Source organism: Gorilla gorilla, chromosome 15, assembly GCF_029281585.2.
Source record: "Gorilla gorilla gorilla isolate KB3781 chromosome 15, NHGRI_mGorGor1-v2.1_pri, whole genome shotgun sequence".
NCBI classification, from domain to species: Eukaryota; Metazoa; Chordata; class Mammalia; order Primates; family Hominidae; genus Gorilla; species Gorilla gorilla.
In genome coordinates, this window is record NC_073239.2 from 113,308,612 (window position 1) to 113,321,109 (window position 12,498).

General features: G+C 40.5%; 1 protein-coding gene across 8 annotated transcripts in view; it reads right to left on the reverse strand.

Annotated features, from left to right (window-relative positions):
• ATG2B (autophagy related 2B) overlaps nt 1–12,448 on the reverse strand; it is an 83,398-nt gene extending 70,950 nt beyond the window's left edge. For 6 of the 8 annotated variants that reach the window (XR_002002657.3, XR_010130825.1, XR_002002656.3 and 3 more), the window contains exon 1: nt 11,846–12,432. Coding sequence is in view for 5 of the 8 variants with exons in the window: in XM_063698169.1 (XP_063554239.1) it covers nt 11,846–12,007 (162 nt within the window). In the remaining 3 variants the exon portion in view is untranslated. Of the gene's footprint in view, nt 1–11,845 lie in introns of all 8 variants that reach the window. The other 2 variants (XM_019009952.4, XM_004055665.5) reach the window with 1 other exon arrangement.
• Nucleotides 12,449–12,498: the final 50 nt, after the last annotated feature.

Consider the following 12,498-nt stretch of genomic DNA (forward strand, 5'->3'; position numbering starts at 1 on the left):
ATGCACTAACAAATTAGGGAGGAGGGGATCACAACCAACCTCTATCATTAAGAAATTTATTTCCAATAAAAGTTTTTATGTTTGCTGGGTACAGTGGCTCATGCCAGTAGTCCCAGCAATTTGGGAGACTGAGGCAGGAGGACTGCTTGAGTCCAGGAATTTGAGACCATCCTGGGAGACATGGTGAAACTCGTCTCTACAAAAATACAAAAATTGGCCAGGCGCAGTGGCTCAAGCCTGTAATCTCAGCACTTTGGGAGGCCGAGGCAGGCAGATCGCCTGAGGTCAGGAGTTTGAGACCAGCCTGGCCAACATGGTGAAACCCTGTCTCTACTAAAAATACAAAAATTAGCCAGGCATGGTGGCCCACGCCTTTAATCCCAGCTACTCGGGAGGCTGAGGTAGGAGAATCACTTGAACCCAGGAGGCGGAGGTTACAGTGAGCCGAAATCGCGCCACTGCAGTCCAGCCTGGGCGGCAGAGCAAGATTCCATCTCAAAAAAAAAAAAAAAAAAAAAATTAAATGGCATGGTAGCCCGTGCCTGTAGTCCCAGCTCCTTGGCGGGCTAAGGTGGGGATAATCGCTTGATCCCAGGAGGTCAAGGCTGCGGTTGAGCTGTGATCACCCACTGCACCCAAGCCTGGGTGACACAGCAAGACCTTGTCTCAAAAAAAAAAAAAAAAGAAAAAAAAAATGTTATGCTTATCAAAATGCATAAATTTATACTGTTTTGATCAACTATACACTTAACAATAATTGTAATTACAACACAATCCAGAAGAAAAGTAACACTTAAAGCCCCATGATTATCTGAAGGAAATAAAGTTATGCATCACAGAAGGACATCTGGTCAATGACAGACCGTGTATAGGATAGTGGTCCTGTAAGATTATAATGGAGCTGAAAAATTCCTATCACCTTAGTGACATTGCAGCCATCATAAGGCAATATAGCACAACACATTACTCACATGTCTGTGGTGATGCTGGTGTAAATAAACCTCTTCTCTGCCAGTCATAAGTCTAGCACAAACAGTTATACACAGTACATAATACTTGAGGGTGATAATAAATAACTATGCTACCGGCTTCTGTTTTAATACCTATACTATACAATTTAATCATTATTTTAGAGTATACTCCTACTTAAAAAAAAAAAGTTAACTGTAAAACAGGCTCAGGCAGTTCTTTCAGGAGGTACCCAGAAGAAGGCATTGTTATCATAGGAAAGGACAGCTCCATGCATGTTACTGTCCCTGAAGACCTTCCAGTGGAACAAGATGTGGAGGTAGAAGGTGGTGACATTGATGATCCTTACCCTGTGTAGGCCTAGGCTGTGTTTGTTTGTGTCTTAGTTTTTGACAAAAAGGTTTAAAAATTAAAAAAAAAAAAATTAAAAATACAAAAAAATGCTTATAGCATAAGAATATAAAGAAAAATATTTTTGCATAGCTGTACAATGTGTGTTTAAGCTAAATGTTATTACAAAAGAAACAAAAAGTTCAAAAATTTTTTTAAAGTTTATAAAGTTACTGTAACCTCAGGTTAACTTATTATTGAAAAAGAAAGATGTCTTTATTAATATAGTCTAGCCGAAGTGTACAGTGTTTATAAAGTCTACAGTAGTGGAGAGTGATGTCCTAGGCCTTCACATTCACTCACTGACTCACTCAGAGGAATTTCTAGTCCTGCAAGCTCCATTCATGGTAAGTGCCCCATACAGCCATATCAATTTTTATCTTTTTAAAATTTTTATTTTTTATATTTTATGCCATATTTGTACATACCTTTTCTATGTTTAGATACACAAATACCATTGTGTCACAGTTGCCTACAGTATTCAGTAACATGCTGTGCAGGTTTATAGCCTAGGAGCAATAGGCTGTACCCTATAGCCTAGGTATACAGTAGGCTGTACCACTGGGTTTAGGCAAGTACGCTCTATGACGTTCACACAACAAAACTGCCTAATGACCCATTTCTCAGAACATATCCCTGTCGTTAAGCAACACATGACTGTACTGATAAAATGAATATAGTAAGCCCTAGAGCAACCACTAAGAAACAATTTAAAAATACATACTGGGCTGGGCATGGTGGCTCACACCTGTAATCCTATAGCACTTTGAGAGGCCAAGGCGGGCAGATTGCCTGAGCTCAGGAGTTCAAGACCAGCGTAGGCAGCATGGTAAAACCCCGTCTCTACTAAAAACCCAAAAAATTAGCCAGACATGGTGACATGGGCCTGTAGTCTCAGCTACTCGGGAGGCTGAGGTACGAGAATCGCTGGAACCTGGGAGGCTGAGGTTGCAGTGAGCCGAGATTGTGCCACTGCATTCCAGCCAGGGCGACACAGAATCTGCCTCAAAAAAATTACATATATATATATATATATATATATATATAAATCATTAAAGGAATTAAAATGTTACACTAGAAAATATTTGCTTAATGCAAAAGAAAGCCTAATGGCAACAGAAAAAAATTAATATAAACAATTTCCATTTATATGTTTTTATTGTAGAGAAATGGCAGCATGATCAATAAAAGACAAGCATAAACTATATAAATTACAATGGAATCTTGCAAAGAAAGTAAAATGGACACAGGAGTTCAATGGAAAAAGACGATGTTAAATTTCCAACTTTAACGAAGAGATTGGTCAAGCATTTTTTAACGGATAATGTGTACGATTTTTAAATCCCACTGGATGAAAAAAGTCATATTTTAATATCAATATTTAAACAAGTTATTCTCTACAACTATTTAAAATTATAATAAAAAAGTAAGTCAATTTTAAACGTACAAGGAATATGTAGTTTTTTAAAAAAAATTTCAGAGATAATTGAGCAAACATGGTTAAAGACCACTCCTTCATTTATTTTTTCCAACTTTTAAGTTCAGGGATACATGTGTAGTACATCCAGGTTTGTTACATAGGTAAATGTGTCCCATGGTGGTCTGCTGCACAGATCATCCCATCACTTAGGTATTAAGCCCAGTATCCATTAGCTATTCTTCCTGATGCTCTCACTCCTCACCCTCTGACAGGCCACAGTGGGTGTTGTTCCCACCATGTGTCCATGTGTTCTCATCATTCAGCTCCCACTTGAGAACATGCAGTATTTGGTTTTCTGTTCCTGCATCAGTCTGCCAAGGATAACGGCTTCCAGCTCCATCCACGTGCCTGCAAAGGACATGATCTCATTCCTTTTTATGGCTGCACAGTAGTCCACTGTATGTATACTTTCTTTATCCAGTCTATCACTGATGGACATTTGGGTTGATTCCGTGTCTTTGCTATTGTCAATAGTACTGCAATGAACATAAGCGTGCATATATCTTTATAATAGAACCATTTATATTCCTTTGGGTATATACCCAGTAATGAGATTGCTAGGTCAAATGGTACTTCTGCCTCTAGGTCTCTGAGGAATCGCCACACTGTCTTCCATAATGGTTAAACTAATTTACACTCCCATCAACAGTGTAAAAGCATTCCTTTTTCTCCACAATCTCACCAGCCCATGTGTTTTGTTTTTGTTGTTATTGTTGTTGTTTTACTTTTTAATAATAGCCATTTTGAGTGGTGCGAGATGGTATCTCATTGTGGTTTTGATTTGCATTTCTCTAATGATAGTGATGTTGAGCTTTTTTTTCCACATTTGTTGGTCAAATGTATGTTGTCTTTTCAGAAGTGTCTGTTCACGCCCTTTGCCCACTTTTTAATGGGGTTGTTTTTTTCTTGTAAATTTGTTAAGTTCCTTGCAGATGCTGAATTTTAGACCTTTGTCAGATGGATAGCTTGCAAAAATTTTCTCCCATTCTGTAGGCTGTCTGTTCATTCTGATGATAGTTTCTTTTGCTGTGCAGAAGCTCTTTAATTAGATAACCATTTCTCAATTTTTGCTTTCGTTGCAATTGCTTTTTGCTTCTTCATCATGAAATCTTTGCCCGTGCCTATGTCCTGAATGGTACTGCCTAGATTTTCTTTTAGGGTTTTTATAGCTTGGGGTTTTATAATTAAGTCTTTAATTCATCTTGAGCTGATTTTTGTATATGGTGTAAGGAAGGGGTCCAGTTTCAATTTTCTGCATATGGCTAGCCAGTTCTCCCAGCACCATCAAGGAATCCTTTCCGCATTGCTTGTTTCTGTCAGGTTTGTCAAAGATCAGATAGTTGCAGGTGTGAGAAGCCCACTCCTTTAAAACAGCATATGTTCAGGTTACTTACTAGCTAGCTGGGTGGCTCTGAACAAATCCTTAATTTCCAAGTCTCAATTTCCTGGTCCATAAAATAGAAATAGTAACTCCACAGAGTTACTGTGACCATTAATGAGGTAATATATGTAAAACTACCAACATATTAATAGTTCCTGGTACTAAGCAAACACTTTTTAAATGTGGGCCATTGGTCTTTATCTTTCACAGTACCTACCTAGTACAATGATGAGCTCTATAAAGGAACTCAAGGTGTGCTTGACAATATGGAAAAAGCAAACATTAAATTATATATTTCTTCTTAATACGTAATTCTATAGATTAACTAGGCAAAGAATACATCTTTATTAGTTTAAACCAAGGCATCAGAATTCAAATCGAGATAAGACAGAGCATAAAAATGCGCATGAGCTGGCTGAGGGCGGTGGCTCACACCTGTAATCCCAGCACTTTGAGAGGCAGAGGCGGGGGAACACAAGATCAGGAGATGGAGACCATCCTGGCTAACATGGTGAAACCCCCTCTCTACTAAAGATACAAAAAAATTAGCCAGGCGTGGTGGCGGGAGCCTGTAGTCCCAGCTACTCGGGAGGCTGAGGCAGAAGAATGGCATAAACCCGGGAGGCGGAGCTTGCAGTGAGCTGAGATCATGCCACTGCACTCCAACCTGGGTGACAGAGCAAGAATCCGGCTCAAAAAAAAAAAAAGAGTGCAAGAGCTAATTTAGATTAACATTTCATCAGCACCTACTACAAACAGGACACTAGAGTGTACTATTTTATACCTACATTTACACCTGCATTAAATCTTCATAATAACCCTCCGAATTAGGTATTTTTGTGCCTACTTTACAAATATGGCAATTGAGGATCAGAAAAACTAAGTAACTTGCAAAAGGTCTTCAATTAATCACTGCAGAAACACACAAAAAAAGAGAAATGTATTTTCACATGGAAGATTTTGCAGGAGGCTAAGCAAAATCATGTGTTAACATATCATACTTTTTTTAATGTAGTACTGGTTTGGGGGCTGGCTCATAGAACAAGCTTTTAAAACGCAATGGAAAAACTCTCCATTCCTTTAGTGCAAGTATTTTTAAAAATGTAGTCAAGGACCACATGTATCAGAATCTCCTAGGATGTTTATTAAAAATGCAGATTCTTGAATTTCTAGAGCCAAAATCTGCATGGAAGGGGCCAGAAGCCTGAATGTTAGCAAATTCCCAGGTGAACCCAGTGCTGTTATGTCTGAGAAGCTCAAGTTTCTTGAATCTGGGGCACTGTGGTGTACAAAAAAAAAATATAAAGTCAGAAAGACAGGTTTCAAATCTTGCTGCACTGTTTAATACTAAGCTTGAGTAAGTTATTTAACCTCACAGTAAACAGAAAGTTAGTACCCAATTTAGAGTAAAATAATGTATGTAAAAGCACCCACACGGTACAGTATATAGAGATGGAAGGTATTTAATAAATCATTATTATTATTTTCAAAAGTAAACTAAAACCCCTAACCTTGCTCCATGTTCCCCCTAGCCATCAATCCCATTTTCTCTGTCAAGGTAGTTATCTGCTCAAACTGCAAACTACAAGCGACCTTCTAACCCTCAGCTCCTCTGAAACTGCTCGTAACCACCATTAAAATGACAAATGCAATAAACAATATTTAGTCCTCATCTTTATTGAATTCTCATCTCTACCTAGTTCCTAGGACCACTCACCTTTTTTGAAATTCTAACTTCCCTTGACTTCTGTAACACTTCACTCTCTCAATCTTTTTTCTGATCCTTTACAATTTAAAATGTTGGAGTTCATCTAAGTTTCATCTTCGGCCTTTTTTGTTTCTCAAGCTGATCTACTTACTACCCACGCACTTTGTGCAGTTCCATCTCCTGCCACTGTTATTCACTATTGATACTCTGATAACTCCCATATCTTTACAACTGCAATCTTCTATACGTATATTCCCAGTGCCTCCTGAGCTTCTCTACCTGGATCTAAAGCCCCCACATTCTAAAGCCCCCTCAAAAATCAATACAGTAAAACTTATTCTCTGTCCAATCTCAATCTCCTCCTCCCACTCCGAACTCCAGACAGTGGAGAAAACCTGCTCCTTCTCTAGAATTTCCTATTTCACCATCAACTAGGTACCACAAGTTACGGTCATCAAGGTTCTTCCCTCTACTTGTGTTTTTCAGATTTTTTCATAGTTTTTTTTTTTAAGAATGTTTGACACATTCCATTAAAAAAAGGCCCATCATAAAAGACTTCAAAAGGTAAGTAGAACTGCTTGCTTCATGTATTAAGTATTTCCACAACTAAAAGTTTGAAACTTTTGTACCATATTGTTATCTCTGGAAGAGATGGGATTAAGCTCTATTACTTCATACCTCATATATTTCTTTACTGTTTGAATTTTTTGTAATAAGCATATATTAATTGTATAGTAAAAATGAACTATTAAAAACCTAACAGTGTTTAAAACATATGTAGGCAATGACTTAGCCTCTGCAAACTGTCAACCTTAGACAACTATGTGAGAAACGGGACTTGATGGAACTCTCTTCTCAGTAAACACCAAGTTTTCTGTCCCAATTTTGTGGCAGAGAAGTTGAAATAAACTTAAACCTCTAAATACAGAAAGGTTTATTACAGAAGTGAAGAGTAATATTAAAGGGGCCTGGTATGGTGGCTCATGCCTGTAATTCCAGAAACTGGGGGGGCTGAGGTGGGAGGATCACTTGAGCCCAGGAGGTCAAGATCAGCCTGGGCAACATAGTGAAATCTGGTCTCTACAAAAATTAAAAGAAATTAACTGGGTGTACACCAGTAGTCCCCACCTACTCAGGAGGCTGGATTGGAGGATCGCTTGAACCCATGAGTTTGAGGCTGCAGTGAGCTGATCACACCACTGTACTCCAGCCTAGGTAACAGAGACTGTCTCTAAAGAAAGAAAAGGAAAAAAAGAAAAAAACTGATAAATGTTAACAGTTTTGGAGAGTCAACAGTTCCAGAATTTACACTGCACCACTAAGCTACAAAATAATTTCCCTAAGTATAAGATGTTTAAATAGGTTATATTTATGCCCAGTCTTATAACCACTTGGGCAAAATCCCATATATCTTGTAGCATAAGGTACCTTGAAATTCAGTCATTCTGGGAAAATCCAAGGCTACTACAGTATATGAGTAGTAAAAATTCTCAACCTACTTGGCTCAAGCAACATTTTCCACACCAGTCCTATCAAGTATTTCTTTTTTTTTTTTTAGTCACCACTATGCTAACGAGAAAATAACTCTTAAACTAAAAGTGGAGCCACCCGAACTACTCAGCAAATAAATGCCCCACTATAGAGTCCTTTAGAGCTTTTTTTCTTCTGTTTAAGGGTATTTTGCTTTCAATTATCATCAATGAGTTTCACGCATATAAACAGAAAAAGTGAAGGTAACACTCTAGTCTCCAGGTGACCTTTGACAATCAGTAATCAACGTTTCTTGAACTAAAGACAATTTTATTAAACACCAAGAGAATATAAGCAGCAATCGAAACATTATTAAACTGAAGTTAAAAGGCCTCAGTGGCCAGGCGTGGTGGCTCATGTCTGTAATCCCAGCACTTTGGGAGGCCGACGTGGGCAGACTGCTTGAGTCCGGGAGTTCAAGACCAGCCTGGACAACATGGCGAAATCCCGTCTCTACAAAAAATACAAAAAGTAGCCAGGTGGGGTGGCATGCACCTGTAGTCCCAGCTACTGCAGGGAAGGGAGGAGAGGTAGGAGGATCGCTTGAGCCTAGGAGGTTGAGGCTGCAGTAAGCCTAGATCACGCCACTGCACTCCAGTCTGGGTGACAGAGTGAGACCCTGTCTCAAAAATAAAATAAAATAAAAGGCCTCAGTGTAATAAATTGTTAATGTCTATCTTCTTGAGCTCCTGTAAGAAAAGGGTCTTTGTTTAGTTCACTGCTATATCCCCCAGCCCCTCACAGTGGCACATGCTAAGAGCTCAATAAATGTACTGAATCGATTAATGAAAGAAATTCCATTTAAAAAACAAAAATAAAGGCACAGTCATAGAGTTAAAAAGGAATGAGTCATTAAATCCAACTTCCCACCCCAAATAGAATTTCCTCCTTTCAACATTTTGCCATTTCAACCACTTCTAGGGACAAGGAGTTTATGAAATTTTTAGACAGTCTATTCCAATGATGGAACAATCCCAAACCCCTTGCCTCTATTTCTCCCTCCACTTCATGCCACGTTTAAGGTAGTAATCTCCAAAACTGGATGCATATATCCTAAAGTATTATCAGATGATTCATAAGGATGTGAGAAGAAAATGAGACATTCTATATTAAATTTTCCAAATTTAGATTGAAAAGTTGTACTTATATTTAATATACAAATGGGCACTGGCACCTTCCTGCAAGCCACATATCAAACTGGTACAAAGAGAAAACTAGTAGTTCCACAACAGAGAAGGATTAAGAGCGGTGCCCTCAGTTGGATGTTCCTTCCACTTCTGCACACTGAAACATTTCCACATACATTCTATAGAATAAAACCAGACCTTTAAACAGTAGAATCTTTGTAAAGAGAAAGTGAATGGCAATTACCTTTCCTGGTTTCCTGGTTTCTCCTATGGCCAAGTGTTTAAGGGTTGCATTTAAAGATAAGCATTTTCCTTTTACACAGAGAAGAATTCTCCACTGACTATTTATGTATTTATGACAATGACTATCAGTAGTACATGCTACCTAGCAGATATTTTCCAAAAAACAAAACATACTTAATCTGTCTTTTAAAAATAAAGATAGCACTTTAATAATGAGTAAGAAAGCAACCACTTTTCAAAGACTACTTGTACTATGAGGAGAACATTTGAAAAACTGTATTTGGGGCCGGGCGCGGTGGCTCACGCCTGTAATCCCAGCACTTTGGGAGGCCGAGGCGGGCGGATCACGAGGTCAGCAGATCGAGACCATCCTGGCTAACATGGTGAAACCCCGTCTCTACTAAAAATACAAAAAATTAGCCGGGCGTCGTGGCGGGCGCCTGTAGTCCCAGCTACTCAGGAGGCTGAGGCAGGAGAATGGCGTGAACCTGGGAGGCAGAGCTTGCAGTGAGCTGAGATGGCGCCACTGCACTCCAGCCTGGGCGACAGAGCCAGACTCCGTCTCAAAAAAAAAAAAAAAAAAGAAAAACTGTATTTGGAAATGTTTCCATTGTTCCATGATTTTGTTGCTGAAAACAATGTCTATTAAAAACATTGCTTATTTTTTAAGTCATTATCTATATAGTTTACAAAATGTTTAAAAACATGAAAAGACTATTCCAACCAATCTAAGTCTTCTGAACAAAGAGCTTGAAAAACTGAATTTTAAACCAAATTGTGTGTATATATGCAATGTCAATTAGCCATAATAGAAAAACTGATTGGGATCAGGAATGAAAGGAATGTCATTGCTGAGTTCAACAAAATTCTTTGCATAATTGATCATTTAGAATTGAAACAGTAGGAGTACAGCAATTCTTCAATTAGGATCAGTTTTTCCATTAGGATCTATGAATCTCCGAAAGTACTTTTTTTTCAGTCATGTAAGTCATTAAAATCAAGTATCTGGCTGGGTCCTATGGCTCATGCCTGTAATCTGAGCACTTGGGAGGCAGAAGTGGGAGGACCACTTGAAACCAGGAGTTCAAGACCAGCCTTGGCAACAAAGCAAGAGAATCCTCTATCAAAAAAAAAAAAAAAAAAAAAAAAAAAAAAAATCAAGTGTCAAAATAAACTGAATTTGGAATCAGAACTCTGAACAGCTGTATCTAAGGGTCACACTAAGATTTATCCTAACCATCAACACACCACATGAAAATAAATCAGCAACAGCAAATGTTTACTGGATGCTTTGACATTATCATTTTAGTTTACAAAACCCGCCCATCAAGAACAAAACATCATCCTCAGATTAAGTTTAGTAATAAATCATTTTGCCAATGATTCTGAACTCAAACTATAAAATTCAAATATCACTACCTCTGATTTCCCATAAGGACTAAATAAAACCTCACAAATGAAAGTGCCTAGTACAATGCCTGACATAAATACATACTCAATAAACATTAACTGCCTTTCTTTTGATCTTGGGCCATGTGATGTAATACTTGCTAGATGTGTGATGGGGCAAACTGCTTAAATCCATCTGTAAAATGGAAATATTAATGCCCACCTTATAGGGTTAAAGTCATTAAAGGATAATGCATACAAAGCCCTTCCACCCACAAAAGGCATTAATAAATCCTGAACCCTCTTTTTTCAAGATAACCTATTCATAACTGTATCAAAAGTATAGAATCATGGGTTGTTGAATTCAAAAATATCCTTCAGAATCCCTATCTTTTGGAAGAATTACAGGAATACAATACCATAAGACGGACGACACAGAAATGAAGTGTATGCTCCATTAGTGTTTACTGAACTCAGGTGAATTGCTAAGTCCATTATCACTCGGCTAATTGTGGCGGTCTGGAGAGTCTCTCCAGGGGTAGGACTCTCACCTCCTGGTGAGGGACTGGGTCTTACTGCTCTCAAACCAGGGCTCTTTCCACTATCTTGTGTCCTCTCCCTAGTTTAAGTCAGGTACATACTGATAAAATTATATACTGATTTATAGTCTCTAGCACAAATTCACTTAAGGGTCATAATAAGGTATTTCCATAATTTAAGATTTTCTGTGGCTAAGGAAGTAAGGGTTGGGCAAAGGGTAGAAGTCACTCTATTCCTGTCAAACCCAAAAGTGAATATACTTTAAGTAAAATGCTATGCATTGAACACACAAATGCAGGTAGGGCTGCATGTGGTGAGTTGAAATTCAGATGAAGCACCTGTATAGCAATGAGTGAATTCACAGCCTCTAGATGACAAGTAGAAAGCAGGTTTTAAAATGTCTGAAAATTGCAGCTTCAGCGCTTTTGCAACACCTGCTTTTACGATCTGTCACGTGGAGCAAAGAGGCATAACTCAACAGCACTACTAGGGCCAGACGATCATTCACAGGCTGGATACACAAACCTATCTTGTAAACATATAATCAAGCAAAAGCAGGCAAACCGGCACAAGAGGCCTTCACCTAACTTTCTTCCAGATGGCAAACGCTGCACGATGACAAACAAGGCAAACATGGTGCGCAAGTAGCCAACCCAAAGCAAATAACTAGGGATTCTGACATCCAAAGGTCCTCTTCATCCTTAATCGTTCCAGAATGTCATCCCGCAAGGCAGGGTTTGTTTGCCACAAAACCCTGCGGCCCCTCACATCCCGAGGGACAGTTCTGGTCACCTCCTCCCACGGACCTATTGAGCCTGCTTCACAGACCCCCGAAGCACTGACTCAATTATTCCCATAGTGTAGATTCCATTACATCTGTTAAAGTTTCCGGAACACGTGATTTAGGAGAGCAAACTTGTTAGAAACAGATTAAACAACACTCTAACACATTTCTCTGAGCCATGTCACACTCGGGTCCAAACAGTTCCCAAGGAGGGACTGACTGTCACCAATCTTGGATGGCACTGGTTCAAAGCGCCCTAAAGAGGGGAGCGAGCCCCGCCCGGCTCGCCGCCGGCAGCTCTTACCCATTTGTCCAAGGGGACCTGGGCGAGGGATCCGGTGCCTTGGTACAGGTCCAGGCTGAGCTGCTCCAGGCTCAGCTTCTCCTGCAGAAAGTGGCCTAGGTACCTCTGCAGGAGGTACCGGCAGGCCCTCTTCTTGATAGACTCCGAAAATGGCCAAGGCATGGTGACTGCTGGCAGCTGGGCTGACTGCGGCTGCGGGTTGCGGCGGCTCCGGCCTCGGGGTAGCGACTCCGGCTCCAGGCCGCGGCGGGGCCTAAGCCTGGGGCGGCCCCTCCATCCCTATTTGGTGCCGGGAGTCCCTCAGGGAGACCCCATCGCCGGCGCCGCACAGCTCACGCTGGGCCTGGCGGATGCAAGACGCAGAGGGGTCTTCCTGGCCCCAGGCCAGGGGACTTCCGAGGAGGGTCCCAACCGGCTCGGAGAGAGTGCAAGAGAGCGCGAGAGGAGGCGGCAGGGGCTGAAGCAGCCACCTCCACTGCCGCCGCGCGACGAATTTGTTGTCATCCGCGAGGCGCGTTCCCGGCTGTAGGGACGCTCCTGGCGCATTCACGAGACCCAGACTCCCGGCGCGCCGCCGGGCGCTGGCGGAAGTGACGCCACACTGGGGGCCGCGGAAGGCGGGCAGAAGGGCGGGGGCTGGAGCAGTTCCGGCT